We start from the raw sequence: 16,494 nt of genomic DNA, 5'->3' as shown, positions 1-16,494 counted from the left end.
TCTTACTAAAAATTTTAGGAGGAATTTCGCGTTCTAATCGAATTCGATGATCGACCTCAGATAACTGAGTTATGAGCACTGAAAATTTCCGGTTAGTGCCAAAGCGCAAAAATTATTTATGTAGTTCTCTTCCGTAAATGTGTCTTTTAGGTTTATGCGTAAAAACCGAACTTAACTTAATAGAAAGTCATTCGAAATTTGGAAAATAAATTGTCAAAAAATAAAAATAGAGTAGAGTCCTGAAGTAAAACTCCAAAAGTTTATTGTTATAGATCTAAAATTGTAAAACCTAGAGTTTCAAAATTTTGTTGTTTTAGTCCAAAATTAAAGGACCATCAAAAAAATTCAACCGCTTTCTATTTTTCTATTAAATTTCGTATCTATGACAATTTTGATTCTAAACGTGTGAAATTTGTCAAAATTAATACCTTAGACTTGTTTATCAAGTGTTCTAAAATACAAAATTTTAGGATAAAAAATACCTCTTCTAAAAATTTTTATATTCGTAACAAACTAAAATTTTCCATTTTTTTTCAACTGTTTTTTATTAAATTCCATGACTATAGCAGTTTTGATTTAAAAATAATAAAATTTGGCGACGTTACTATACCTATAGGTTAAGTTTGTTTATCAGCTGTGCTAAAAATTAAAAATTTAAGAACAAATAATAAAATTTTTGAAAATTTTCATTTTCGAAACAAACTCTTGGTGTATGAAGTCGTTCGTAAATTTTTTCAAAAAAAATTGCTTGTAACTAGTCAAAAAAATCAATCCGATTTGTTGGCAGCAAATTGGCAGGAAAAATTGTCCTGTAATAATGTTAAAGAGTTTATTAATAATAAGCTGATAAGCCCGTAAAAGGAAGCGCTTTTTGTCGCTTCGAATAAAGAACTAACTAGCCAATAAAAACTTGCACAGGAAATAAGAGCTCGGATTGGACGTTTTGTAAGTTTTTTGTTATAAAAACTACTTTAATAAAAAGAATGCAAGTCAATTACTTAATTCTGGGAATAATCAGGGGTGGTCGAACATTTTAATATCTTCTTATCGCAAAGAATAAGTATTAAATTATATAAAAAATTCAAATTTTGAATTAATACGAGGATTAGTCCTAAAAATGTTTTTCCAAATTTTCGATTTTTTCTCGTCTGCTGGTCTTTAAGCAAAGAACAGTATAACCCCAAAATTTTGTTGTTATAGCATATAACAACTGTAAAAAAATATGGAAATTTCAAATTTGTCCTAAAAATAAAATTAAAAAGAAACTGTTTTAATATTTCGTTATTTGGTAGGTATAGTTTATTAATAAACCTAGAAGTTTAGGATTGTATTTTGATCAAAGTTTAAGAATTTAATTAAAAAATCTTAAAAATCTTGAAATTCTTTCTTAGTCTTCGACATAAATTTTCTCAAAAAACTTTCCTTCTGTTTCTAAAATTCCCTACTTTCATTGAGTCCACATTTTATGGCCCAAAGACTGAAACGAAATAGAAAAATTACGAAAAATCGTTTAATTAAGCTCAATAACTGAACACTTAAGCAACGAGTAATCCATAAAATTTAATAAAAACCTTCATTTTCCCTATTGCATCTTTTAAAACACAACGCCGACAAAATAACTTTCCCTCTCTTAAAGATTTTGAAGTTTCCATGTAATGCGAAATTAAAATCATGTAAAATAAATACTGCGTCGAACATAAATGTTCAAACTTCCATGAAACCCCCAAAAAACTATTCACCACATGAGTGTTTAAACTTTGATTTGAAGTTGTGTCTACCTCGTTTATTTAAAATTGTCTGCGGTTGAATAAAGTCAGTATTTGAAAGTTTATTTTCCTGCAGAATATTATTATGTTTAGAATGAAAATATGGATTCCGGGAACGTATGCTGAACGCCTCCATTTTTTCATATTGCTGATCAATGATCGCATATGTTATTCGCAAAGCTACATAATCGCAGAAAGAAATGTGAAATTTCTCCTTGGTTTTCAATTTAAGCGTGGCAATAGAACACCGCCCAATTCCCTTTGCATGATTCTCTTGGGAAACGAACACGGATCACAACGAAATACGTTTTCCCATAGCAAACAAACAACTCTGACAAATTCAGTGTATGCCCACATTTATGTAGTTTTTTCGTATTTAATTACATAGACATGGTACATTCGTTGTAAAAGTTTTCTGTGCAAGTGTCGCGTAAATTGAACTATATTACAGCTACATATGGCGTTTCTCTCAACTCCTGAATCGTACCGGAAACCACAAGATCCACACAATTGAGGGTATTGTTAAGCTCCTTACGTTGTAAGCTACATCTGCAGACTTGATCCAGCAAGCTTTTAGCTACAATTAATTCCCTTGTAAAACTTGATTTTAGCAGAGACATTTCTGATTTTACTGATAATTTTACGAATGCTGACGACGAAAAGGACGAATTAGAAAAAAAGCTCAATCAATACGGACCATGGGAACAATTAGATCAAATAACGTTTTTACTATGCGAATCACGTCTTGCCGGCGAAAGAATCCTTTCACTAAGCTCCGCCATTTAGCCATTCGAAAATTTCAGACATATCATTAGCGAATTCCTTCCGACGCTTCCATCAACTTTATATGTTGAGGCTCCTTTAGTATTGTTCCAATTCTTACTTAAAGTAAACTCGCGCAAATCTTTCCTCTTTGAATATTAAGCTTCACGCGCTCCAGCTCCAAATTAAGTGAATTCATAATATTTTGATACCCCTTTTCAAGCACTCAATAGGCTACCGGACTGTTTTTTTTTTATTTCAAAAAATAAATCTGTCCAGTCTGAAAACATTAAAAATCAGTGTCCATTTTTTTTTGCGCACTTTATTTATACCAAAAAAAATTATTTAAAAAATGGATAGTTTCAAACACGCGCCTTGGTGACGTAACAACTTCTTAGTCGACGCCTATTGGCTGTACAGGTAATGCCGAGGTCATTGTTGAAAACGATGAAGTTGAGTTTGAATTGAGGTTATGAATGCATAAAATGTGTGTGCAGAACGTGAATTGCTGCAGTTTTTGTATCTTTCTTACTTTAGGGCTGCAATAATCGAAAAGCGAAAATGGACAGATGACGTTCGGTGCAGATGATTCCTGACCTGACTTATGAAAACAAAACTTCTGATTGGTTGACACAAGTGTGCTATAAATCGGAAACCAGTTAGGAATTATAACGATTACTCTATCTCACTCTCACCAATGCAACATTCCGTTGACGTATGCGTTTTCTCAATTCATATGCATAGAAAGGAGTTATGACGTAGTCACTGAAGACTTATTTAAACTAACAGCGCGAAGCTGGATTTCAAACGAATATTTAGCTAATAATTCCGACCTTTGGAGAACAAAAAATCTGTTTGGTAATTGATTCATGCGTATACGTAACTCATAAACATAATAAAATGCATCTATTTTTCTGGTGTCCGGTAGCCTATGGGTCAAAAGTCAGCTCCAAATCTGATTAAACCGCGATTACACGTCTGCAGATTTTTTAATCAAACTAATGGAACTGTGGCCAAACTTAAAACTATAATAAGATTTTCGGATTTTGTTTCACTCGCGTGTTTCAGGTCAATTTTAAAAGTCGTTTTATTGTTGCAAACTTTTCGTTTCCGTGAGAATGACGAATAAGTTTGCACGTATTTATTCACACTAATCTCCTCATTCCAGTCAAGGATTTCTGAGATAAAATTTCTTGTTGCGCTCGTTTGAATATCGCTTAGATTTAAAGAGCCAGCGCGGGATTTGCACGCAAAAAATAGTTTAAAAGGGAATTATAAAGTTTTTTCATCATCAAACTGGGGTAATAAACTGGAATTAGTTCTACTTATTAAACTAACATTCAATGTCGAAACCACAAAAGTACAGAAGATTAAAAAAATGTTTTTCCGGGTATCTTATTATCATGCTCAAAGGAAAGTAGTTAAACAAAGCTTGATGTTAATTTCAACTTTAGCGATTCTACTTGTTTGTTCTATTATCAAATACAAGCATTTAATTTAAAGACTCCTTGTTGTGAACAATAATTGCATTTTAAGATAAATCCGGTACAAAAGAGCTTCGAGTCATATGTCCTTTATTAATAAAATATGAGATACAAAGCCATGAAGAGAAGCATGTGGAGTAATGCGTAATAAACATTTTTGTTTATTGTCTTCCACAATGATAATCCGCATGAAAGGTTTATTGTATAACAAAGCAAACATAGTCTGAAATTACATGTTTGGTTTTTATAGCCTCACCAATTTACGCTTTGATTAATTATTTTATTTTCTAATTAATTCTGTCAGTCATGTAAACATAAAATCCGGTGGTGAAATTCCGATCCAACCGTCTGACTAGAACTAAAATTTTATCGTTTTAGTAAAGTAGTCGTAACTTCCATTCTTTCAAACGTAAAATCTTCTTTCTCCAAAGCGAACAATTAGCTCAATTAATTTCGGGTGGTGACAAAAGAATGGCCTCGCTCCATTTTCAAGTATACTTTTATGAAAAAACTCCTTTCGAGCACAACTATTTGGGATTTTATTTATGAGTGGTTTGTACAACCGAAAAGCACTTCGCTCCTGCTGAAATTGAATAACATGGCAAGCAAAATGTTATGCCGGGAAATTTATGGGCGACCCTCAGTCATTGGCGTCGTTTTAAATTCAGATACAAATTAAACGAAAACAAATAAAAAGTTTACACTTCAATCAACGGCGAAAAGTCTGCAAAGTAAAGTGAAAACTATGACGTCTGTATGTAAATGTGTTTTATCATGTAAAATCCAGTCCAAGGGTCGTGGGTTTAAATCAGGATGTAATAACCTTGTCAGAGACACGTGTTTCAAAACAAGAGCTTAATTTGCTAGATGACATTATCTAAACATAGTGGGGGCCGCCTTTTTACGTGTGGATTTATTAATTTGGAAGTTAAAGCGGGCGCAAGTTGAAACACAATTCCCCAGAAATAAGTTTGCAACTTTAATCGTGGATTACTAAGCTCAAACAGTGTGAAATAAAATAAATTTAGCCAATTGGCGAAAGGTCGCGTTCAATTAGCATGTAATTTAGAAAAACAAATTTCCGAACGACACAAGTATCTGACAGTTAAGATTCCCGAGAAATTCTAAAGAAGTTTACTTTGAACAAAGCCAAGTGTATTTAATCACTGAACCAGCTTTAAGTACCAAAAACTTTCTTTGTGTTGCTGCGTACTAGGAAGTTTCAGATTCCTAACAAAACCGATTTTCAAAGAGTTGTGTTAGGAATTCACAATGTTACTCGAGTTTCTAATTATTCGCAACAATCCAGAACACACATTCTGTGCTTTCGCAACGAATACGTCAATATGATGAATTAGCTGAATCTGTAATTGTGATCACGAAATATTACCAACGCGGACATAAAATATGCCCGACATTGTCTGCAGTCCATCCGTTGTTCAAATACCGAAACATTGAATTCATTATCGCGAGGTTCTCAACAAGTCTCTCAATTAGGCTTGCGGTTTGTTCTTTAACACGCCCAAAGTTTCTTAATCTGCATGAGCGGAGCACTGTTTCGAAGTTTTTAGCAATTAAATCGAGTTACAGACAATACATTTTGAGATAATCTAACGTGGTGTTTGCTATGATTACTGTTTAAGCGTCTTTCAAAGCATCACCTTTAACCGAAACTCTTGAAGTTTCGTCGAGTAATTACAACATTTCTAGAATTCGCCATAAAGTTTTAAATATGACGTTTTAATAAAAAAATTAAGAGGGAGGTAAAAGTGGTGGATGCGCCAGGATAGCTTTATTTTCAATGCGAATTCCCACAAACATGACATGTTCATTTTTATCAATATGTCTTCTTAAGTATTTCCGCAGCAATAAGAAAACTTTGCATGCTTGTATATTTTGAGGCGGTATTTCCACATCTACAATTTCATGATATCGAATATAGACAAAATAACTAGAAAACTTGAGCTCATGTATGCAGACATGTATGATTAAATCTGATGTATGACTTCAAAGTTGAGAGTTTTTGCTTAAAATCCTCTTAAATTCTTCATTCAATAATAATTTCCGATGCGAATAAAGTTTCACCTGACGCTTTTATGCCTTTGAATATGAACCTCAAACGGGTGTCCAAGGGCCATCGGTTGCGATAAATCAGTTAATTTGGCTCAATTACTGTAAACTTGTGCTCGTCTTACACAAAATTTCAAAGGGAATTCGATGGGTTAATCGAGTTAAAAGCATCACCATTTTTAGACGCTTAATAAGAATTAGTGATCTTTTAGAATACATGTGAAGTTCTCAAATCAGGATAAAATAACTGCTAAGCAGCTACTTGAAACTGAAGATGTTCTAGCAATTAGGTGAAACCCATGCGTGTCTAATTCGGTTACTTGTCGTCGGATCGGATTAAGTCTGGTTTCAATGGAAAGAGCGGCTCTTTCTGCAAACATTTTATAATTGGAACTAGTCCACGCAATGTATACAGGGTGTTTTACAAATAGACGGCTATCCGTGGACTGGTAAGTCTTTCGACTTCCTAAAGAGAAATTCTGTTTTTTTATCCAATTTGGTTAGTAAATAAAGCTTCTTCCAGATAACCGGAAGATGCGTTAAAAAGAAAGTAAAAAACGCTTGTATTAAGTTACGTGGCTAAACAATATCTAGTTATATAGATCACAAGACTGCAAAATGCTATTTTGGAAGTCTGAGTGAAATTGCAAAGACGAGGCGGAGCCTCCAAAAGCTTTTGATCCATACTATTTTTTAGGCCAACGAAATTTAAAAAATTAAAAAAAAATTCTGAGCTAGTGACTTTTAGTCTGCCAGGTTGCAGACTCCTGTACATTGATGGCAGTGCGATACCAACTGTTAAACAATAAAGCATACATAGTTTCCTTTTTGGAGGCCTAGGCTGCCAAACGCCGTTTTTCGGCCTAATTATATGTCTCCAAAAACGTTAAAAAAAGACGGCGGCCTCAAAATGGTATTTATTAAGACTGAAGTATTTTTTTTTAATTTTGAAGGATTAAATCAGTGTCTCCGATAGGTGCAAAAGAAAGAAGACAAGTGTACCTACATTACAACAAGTTCTTAATGTTTCCACAAACTGTCCTCAAATCTCTGGTAGAACTTAAATACCCTGCAATTGCATGTCGGCAAACTTTTGAAGTATGTAATTTACCATTTCAATTATAAAGACAGATACTATGTCGTAATACAAATTCCACGAACTGTACAGGTTTCACTGTAATTTGTGACGAATTCAAAAACTTCAAAGTAATTTGATTCATTATTTTTAAACCTGTGCGCTACTGTTCGTTCATTAGTCAACTTAAAGATCTTGCCGTCTGTTTACAAAGCATCCAGTATAAAATCTCGTAACATTTTCAATTAGTATAAGTAGTGTAAAGTTTTCTCTCAAAAGTGGGAGTGCCTCATTTTACTTAAATACAAGGGGAGTCTTCTAATCACGGGACCCTATCAATTTGCAAAGGCAACACAAAATACATCTTCCAGTCCTCACTAGATATCAAAATAATTTCAAAAAAATTAAGAATCAACGTAAGTGTACGTTTATTTTGTACAATTTATAGGCCTGTAACTGTTCAAGCCCTAGTCCTTCTATCATTTAAGTTAATATTAATTATAATTAATTATAATTAAGTTAATATAAATTAAGTTATCGTTAGGGTCCTGTCTTATTAAGAAACTCACCTTAGCGCAATGAAAGCTCAAAATTAAGACACATTTCGGAAGTAAGGCAAAAAAACAGTTTTTCGAAAAAAAAATTATGCCATTTCTAGGCTGTGATACCACTTCAGCAATAATGTTGAAAAAATTGTGTTCCTACTTGTATTTCTGTAAAACTGTCCGGAAAAAGCAAGAGATGCGTCTGATCGGTTTCAGGAAGACAAGACATCAACCTTCTCTTCTGGTGCGCATTGCAATGAAAATTCGCTAAAATAGAATCATTAATGACATAATGACTGAATCGAATTGTACAAGTGAAGGAACCACATATTTCTTAATACTATTAAAGAATTTATCTGAATCCTGGCCTGATGGAGCGCAACGAGTTATTATCCAACATCACCGCATCTTCCCAAAAGGTCTGTACATAACATAACCTACAAATATCACTTTGCCGACAAAAATTTATTGCTGTCGACTCTCATTCAACGGATTTTATGTTCCATGTTGCTCTATTTATTATGAACGGTCAACACACAAGAAAACAGAAAAGAAAACAATTTCAAATTTAAATTATTATCAAGTGACAAATGACATTTGTCCCGACCATCCCTCGTGTCGGAAAATATGGACCGTTCCGCTTAAAATTCGAAAATCCTGAAAATTACCTTAATTTCGTTCCTTTCGACTCGTTCTTACGCACAAAACACTCACAACACTTTCATGTTCAGTTCTAAACACTAAAACACCCCTGGGAACACTTAAAATTGCAATTTTAGGACGAATTAAAACACCGCCACTTTGAAACACGCCACTAGCTAACTTACCGACACTTCCACTGCCACCTGAGAGTTTAGGTGGGGGGCGCGAATTTTGAAGTTTGAAGGAGTTGGAGTGCGAAAATGATTAATTTATTATGGAATTTGGGAGTATTAGATCCTCCAATTTCTGGTTTGTCGCACTAGCCCAACTAAAGCTTCTTTAATCATTTCCCCTGATTTTTATCCGTTTACACACTCTGCTTAGATTTTCCACAAATTCTCCTCAAATTTTTGTAAAAATTGTGCGTTGTGGTTTGTTTATACGTACAACGTTTAGTACTAAAAATGTCGACATAATTTTACCAGTAACAAATATATTTAAATGCTTAACACTAATCGTGCTAAAATATTTATTTACGTTTAACTGGTAGCAATAAACTCAAATTAGTCATGATTTACAGTCCAAATTTTATGCAAATATAGCTGTTTGTTCCCAATCCATATAAATGCGAATATAATAGTACTAGCATAATTTTTCATGTCTCTACTGGTTGGGATATTTTCATATCGCCAATATATAACATGCATATTCAGCTACCGATTTATTATCTCCTCTTTTCATTTGTGCATTCTATTGTTACTATAACGAGCATGAAAATCTATTCAATAAATAAAAATGTTTTACCAATGCAGACAAAAGCGCTTTCCGCCAATTTACCCCAAAACTTCCCAGGTATTTGATAGTAACACGTCTGAAACGCTATTACCGATTTCAGTTTCACCCAAAACCGTACAACTTACCCTAATCCAGTTAATCCTCATTCGCTACCTGTCCTATTTAAATCAATAGTTATACAAGTGCGTACCGAACATAATCCCAGAAAATTAAATCACAGAAATCTATAGTTTACTCGACTTCAAGGGGTTGTTTGAACTTAATTTCTAGTTTCGAAATTGGAACAAACTTGAGAAGAAACAATCGTTCTTTGTAGTTTATCTTTATTCATAATCCGGCAGTAGTTGTAAATCGTCGGATGCCATTTTCTGCGTGCCATTCGCTCGGTTATAGTCCCGTTGTTGAAATTAGACACAACTAAGTAGGTTATACAGAACGCAACACTATAGTTGGGACTAATTTATGGCACATTACGTCTTAATTCGTAGTTGCAAAGTTGCTGAAATTTACTGGGTATTAAAAGTATTAGAAACTGCGCTGCATAGTGTAATATTAATAAAAATCAATGAAATATGTGAAGAAGAAAGTTTACTCGTAACGTAATTAGAATGGGGTGAAATGTTAGTTTTACACGTCTAGGAAGTTGTGCATTCCAGGCAAATTAGACGTGTGATATGTGGGTCATCGATATTCCAAGCTAAGCAGAAGGATAATGTAGTCACTCACGATTAATTCAAATAATAAAATCGCCAAAAAAAATTTCTATTATTTTTAACAATTGTGCATGATAAAACTCGTTTCGACAAACACAAAACAGCTTCATGTAAAAAAAAATACGTTTTGTTGTAACATAAACTTAAAAAGTTTGTTTAAAATAAGTTCAAAAACAGTTTATTTAATGTGGAATGACAAAGAAGGAAAACAATAATAAACAGCCATAACAATTAATAAACAATACAAAACAATAAAAAAATGAACATGAATTACAAATGCAATGCCACGGCGCCGAAAAATTTACTAGAAAGTTTGGGATGAAATTGAGCAATTTTGTATCTCACCTATACAGTGTGTCCCAGAACTCATGATCCAGAGAACAAGGAAGGGTGCCGACAGCAACACAGATGGTAAATTTCAAAACAAAAATTGATTAAGTCTAATAGTATTCGCGAAAGGATAAAAAATTAACAACCAATCCCGAAAGCTTATCCTAGGGGTGGAGTAAAAGGCTATCCCAATTTCCTAGGCAACGAGAGGCTGACCAATGGACGATAGTACGTGTCCATAGTTACCGATTTTCAATTTCTGTTTAGCTTCCGGATTGGCTACCGTTTTTTTGACTTAACTCGGTTATTTTTTTGAAGAAAATTTTTGTTTCGAAATTTTAGTGCAACATTGTTGCCTTCATAAGTCTTTTTTCTCTGGGTCACGAGTTCTGAGACACCCTGTATGTATCTTCATAAAATTAGAATGAACCAACTCTAACGTCTGCTAGCTAAAAGACTCTAAACTCTTTTTTTTAATTGATAAAACTAAAATTTTGGGCGCTACTTTAATTTCAAGTTAATTTTACTTTGTTGGTTTCTGATTTAAAAATTGTTTTTTCATGCTTCATACTCATTCTGGAATAGCGCAGAATTTTTTTGTACATGCATTGCAAGAACATCCTGTATATTCACTTTTATTATGAAAAATCCTTCTCCATCAATCCCAATTTGAAGATAACAAAATTGTTTATTTAAAGTTCGTTCTTCGCTTATACATTTTATAAGCGTCGGTAAATTAGTGTAATACACAAGATCTGGTATTACAGAGAAACAATACTTTTTATACTTTATGTCATTGTTTTACACATTAAGTCACCTATCTTTTCCGCATATTAGAAATGATAGACAATTTTTTTCTCATTTTTGAAACTGAACTAACCGTGACTATTTACATAAAATGTAAAAATAAGATAATGGTGGATGCTCTACTTTTAATTTTAATGGAATTTTTGTAACAAATGTCATAAAACTCTTGAAACTACCAGCAGTGTAAAATATGTAAACATAAATGCAAATGTAGTGCTCATATAAACTTTTCTCGTCTTTTTTGTACTAAGTAAACTTTTTATGAAATTTTAACAGATGATGGTGGTAAATCCTGTTTTTGTTCGCAGGTTGAATGGCCGGTCGATACGAATTGAACTGGTTTGTTGACCCTGACTGAATGAGATGCAGCATGTCTTGGAGGTGGAATAGCATACTTGTGGTTTTGATATTGATGATGAAGCAGTGTAGTGCTTGTCCGGTTTTCTGTTCGTGTAAGTGGAAGAACGGTAAGCAGACGGTTGAGTGTATCAACAAGGACCTGCTCGTCATTCCCGAAGGTATGGATTCGAGTACACAAGTGCTCCAGTTTTGCGGGAACAATCTCCAAACATTGCAGAGAGACAAGTTTCTCAAGATGGACTTAATTAATTTACAAAGGATATATCTGTGTCGATGTCGCATTACAAGTATAGATGACCGAACGTTTAGGGGTCTAACAAACCTTGTAGAATTGGATTTGTCTGGTAACTTGCTTGAGACTGTGCCGACCGAGACGTTCCTCGACTGCCCTTCGCTAATGAGGCTCACACTCAATGCTAATCCTATAAAGACATTACGAAGGGCTGCGTTTAACCATCTGTCTTTCTTAAACACCATAGAGCTCAGTAATTGCGAAATATCAAACGTTGAAGAGAGCGCTTTTCAGGGTTTATATAGTCTCGAGTGGTTACACCTGAATGGTAATAAAATGACTGCGTTACAAGGGACTAGTTATTTGCCCGAGTCTTTGAAGGGAGTCCAACTTGAAGAAAATCCTTGGGAGTGCGACTGCCACATACTTGAACTTCACGTTTGGCTGAGGGCTTTCACTATGCCACATTCTGTAGAACCGTTATGTAATGGACCAAGCCGGTTGAGGGGGCGCACAATTAAATCCGTGCCTGTGGGAGAACTCGCTTGTCTACCTGAAGTTTCCCCGACAATGTTCTATTTGGAGATCGGGGAAGGCAAAAACGTCTCCCTGTTGTGTCAAGTCAGCGCAATTCCGGAAGCTCGAATTTCCTGGACTTTTCAAGGACAACTACTGCAGAACGACACGATGATTGCACCAGGTGTGCACCTTTTGTACTTTGTCGAGGAAGGCGCAGTCGAGAAACGTAGCGAACTGTTCATTTACAACTCCAACACCGACGATAACGGCACATTCATATGTAACGCCGAGAATGCTGCAGGCATGGTGCAGGCGAACTACACTATTAGAATTATAGTGAAACATGACGCCCCTGCAGTAACAAACGAGCTTCCTTTCGAGTTCGTGTTAATTACGATGTCAGCTGCGGCGATATCAGTTCTGTTGTTGCTCCTCGTGATAATTTTATCCATAATAAGATGCCACAGAAACTCACGCTTGAGGAAAAAGCGCAATAATTCCAAAGCGGCTTTAAGCAACTCCACCAAAGACAATCTCCTTCAAGACAGCGTGGATGAGTATTCCGAGAATTACAAGGAGTCTAGTGGCATGAAACTGGTCAGCCACGAAGAGGAAACCATGTTGTATAACGTTCAACCCAGCGAGGATCTCTTGAGGGCCGAAATTGCGACCTCAAACCTCCCGACGAGTCCTTCGTCCCTTCGCCGTTACCAACTCGAGCAGAACCCCGACCTCATTAACGGTACCGAGAGCGTCGGAAGATTCCGGGAGTGCGACACTTACCACACTCCTCTTAAAACCAACGATTTATACGTGTACGCTCCAGACGTTCATCTTAATCCCGTCGGATTGTTGAACCCTCCAGACGCTCGATCACAACACTTTAATGGAAATTGCTATAAGACCCTCCCATACAATAGGGCCAATAAACGAACAAACGCCGCCAATCCTTTGGGCAGATACTCAAGAGAAGCGGAGTTCCTCTCGCGAACTATGCAGCATCCGGCGTCCTACGAACATTACGGTGCAGACGTTCGCTATACCGCCGATGGGTATCCAGTGAGGACCACTCCTTCAGCGAAAATTGAAAGTGCGGCTGAAGCGTGCTGTTCCACTACCACGACAATCAGCTGGCCCTCGTGTGTGCCCTCGAGTTTTGTTCAAAATGACAATACTTTTAAAAGTGTCGGTGCTCAAACACAGACTGATGAAACTAACACCAAACCCTTAAAAGTACAAGAGACATTAACTGAAAGTCTTGATGAGGGTTATGAAGGCGAAACTTTAGAGAATAACGCCAACTCGTGTCAGAATTAATCATGTTTTAAGACTTTAAGTGGAGGTGCACTACATTGTGATAACAACTCGAGAATATTTTTTTAATGTTTAACCGACCGTAGTTATCTCACGAGGATTTGTTTTAAATGGGTAGTTGACACGCCATCTTTCGCAACATGAGAATCCGAAAGTTCTTCCAAAGACAGGGTTAAAGTGGCTGCAGATCAGAACATATCTTTACTACAAGGTGTTTATAAATGTTTAAATTTGGCGCTCATTACAAATGTGGGTTTAGATTTTTCTCCTTAATCAAAAAGTCAGTTTCGAAAAAAAAAACTGTTCTAATTCTAGTTTGAAACGTGAAAACCATAAATTTAGACACAAATAATTTTCAAGATAGTTATATTCACAATGAGATCAAAGCGGCAAATAGTGCATGACAGGAATTCCAGAGCCACCGTTGATGCTTAAAACATTTATAAACACCTTGTATGTTAATTGTTGGTAGAGTTTGAATAGAAAAATGCAATTTTAATTTATTGAATACCCTGTAAACAACGATTGAATTCGAGCGCTTTGTTTGCAAAATAAACATTAGATCAATACAAACATGTACACAGTCTACAAAACTAATATTGATTTCAATGCTCAGTTGGTAACCTAAATTTTTTATTATCACGTACTTATAAAAATTTGAAAATTCAATTTCACGCAATAAAACCTGAAATAATCCAAACGCTCAGTCGACAATTCCAATTTGTTGTGAAAACTCGTCTCTGCATGACTCTATAAACTAAAAGTCATTAAATGTGAAACCACAGAATTTGCCCAAATCAGTTCATCGTAAAACTTTGGGAATATGAAATGAACTTGGAATTTGATTCTACGGATTCTGAAATTTTCCACAACTTTGAGACGTTGGCTGGAAGCGGACATCGCAAATTCTATTAATTTCCAAACTTCATTATTTTTCCTCCACCGAAAAAAACTAATACACTTTGATCAAAGAAGCAGACTTAAGTTAATTTTCTTCGTGCTCCATTATGCCCAACACTGATCAGTTAAAGTTAAATTAATGATACTCGCAACCACTCGACCATTATTCAAACGCATATTTCCCGCACCGAAATCGTGGTAATTCTTCTTCCAACAGCCGTTAAACATTTCATGAACTGTCTGCACAAACATCCCCAGATGTTACAAAACTAAGCACAACAGCATTGCGTAATCCACCGCTGATTCGACAACTTCTTTTCATATGTTACAACATCTGTTATCATTTGCTCCAACTCGGGAAGCTGGAATAAATTATAAAGAATCTTTGTCTTGGCAAAAGTTCGAAAGCAGTTCCAAAAACAAGCTTAAGTCTATAAGTTGGGAATTTCGTCTCATAATAATGCGAATGAGCTGAAGCATTTATAATTGAAGCAGAGATTTTATTTGAAACAAATGTGTCTAATTTTAGCTCTAAATTCTGTGTGTCTCCCAGGGACAATTTGAGAGAGGATGACAGGCTTTTTTGAGGTGTGTAATTGCAGGATCGGCAACAAAATTTGGATTTATGTACTTCAGTTGTTGGTATTGGATTCTACTTTGCAGGGAAAGAAACTACGAAGAATGGCACCGCTGTGTTTTTCTTTTCTGATTTATTCGTTGTCCTAGACGGTAAATGAGGTCGATTTCAGTGGATCCATCAATAATACTAGACGAATGAGTGGGTCCAATTGTTGTATTCCCACAACAACAGTAAAAAGAATTAACTTACAAGTCAAAGAAGTAAATAAAGTGCTGTTGGACAAGTTGGATTTACGTGCGTTTTGGGAATAGTGAAATCCGTGCTGTCATTACCCTCCAAATCAATTAATATGGAGCTAATGCAAAATTAATTGACGTGAATGTTTGCGTATGAATTAATGGCAATTTACTGGGGTTATGCGCGCGGCCCCAAGAATCATAAAATATCAAACTTTCCTAGATTTGTTTGTGTGATTTTCGGGTTGATGTAGCAGAAAGATGGCGTCCAAAAGCTAGTAACTTTGTTCCTTTTTGTAGCCTTTTCTATACTAGCATCTCATAATCACGACCCGTAGAAAAGAGTAAGACATAGATTACGTAATTGCCGAAATTAGGAAACTAATTTAAGAACCAATGTAATTTTAAGTGTTGTATTACTTTTGTACATAAACTGTACGTAATCCTGAATAAATTTGTTGTATTATATTCAAGTGGTTATCTGCGTTGTGTTATTTACGGCAACAATGTTGTTCATTCAGTCCGTGCCTGTTTGATAAGTTGATAAATTGGGGTTTCCAATTGTCCAACTTTATAAAAGGGGGCGTGATCTCCGTGAAATATTGCTACTTTAGTCAGCTGCACACCATTTGCACACACTCAGCTCCTCTCCAGGTGGAGCAAATCAAATAATTAAGGACGTGATGTGCAGGTAGATTAGATGCATAAAAAACTAAAAAAGCTCTGATCAATACTGTCACTTTTATTCCAGAGTCAACATCAGAAAATGGTGGATGCGCCGGGCGAGAAATTTTTCTACCGCAGGTTCATTTCAATAATTATGCGATAATTTCGCCGTGCAGTATATAATGTAGCCTCTCTAGGCCCAGTATTATGTGTTTTACGAACACAAGTCAGCTTTATCTTCACAAGTCTAGCTCGGCGGATCGATACAACGCTCGAGGCGCTTACCAGAACGGGTTACATTCTTACAACAGTAATTACTGAAAACCACTCTGTCGCTTTGAGCTCGCCTCAGAAAACCCATACGAATCCACATCCAATACTCTTAAAGACAGTCTTATCCATCATCTTTTATTCACGAGTTCAATTAAAAGAATCTTTTCCACACAAGAAACTTCACTCATAATTTAGACAATTTAGCGATACCGTTTAGTTCTTGCGTTGATGAAAGCCGTAACCAGAGCAATTACAGCAATAATATCATAGAAACTTAAAGATTAATTGCTTTACTGCTGAAACTTGTTCGAAACTTAGCGACCCTTGCTATTTCGTGGTTTGTGGCGAAAACATTTCAGCCACTTTGTAACAATAACATTCACTCGGAATATAAATGAAGTTTTTCGGGGGCCGACTTTCGTTTA

The 16,494-nt window shown here is 35.4% G+C and overlaps 1 protein-coding gene across 1 annotated transcript in view; it reads left to right on the top strand.

Moving 5' to 3' along the window:
* Positions 1-15,570, top strand: part of kek2 (leucine-rich repeat, immunoglobulin-like domain-containing kekkon 2 protein) — a 34,072-nt gene extending 18,502 nt beyond the window's left edge. Inside the window, exon 2 of the mRNA XM_088043633.1 lies at positions 11,298-15,570. Within this exon, the coding sequence (XP_087899759.1) occupies positions 11,348-13,417 (2,070 nt within the window). The 5' untranslated portion in view covers positions 11,298-11,347 and the 3' untranslated portion in view covers positions 13,418-15,570. The remainder of the gene's footprint in view (positions 1-11,297) is intronic.
* Positions 15,571-16,494: the final 924 nt, after the last annotated feature.

This window comes from Gnatocerus cornutus, chromosome 8, assembly GCF_029298725.1.
Source record: "Gnatocerus cornutus isolate USDA-ARS CGAHR chromosome 8, icGnaCorn1.1, whole genome shotgun sequence".
Classification (NCBI taxonomy): Eukaryota; Metazoa; Arthropoda; class Insecta; order Coleoptera; family Tenebrionidae; genus Gnatocerus; species Gnatocerus cornutus.
This window is presented reverse-complemented; position numbering and strand designations above follow the sequence as displayed.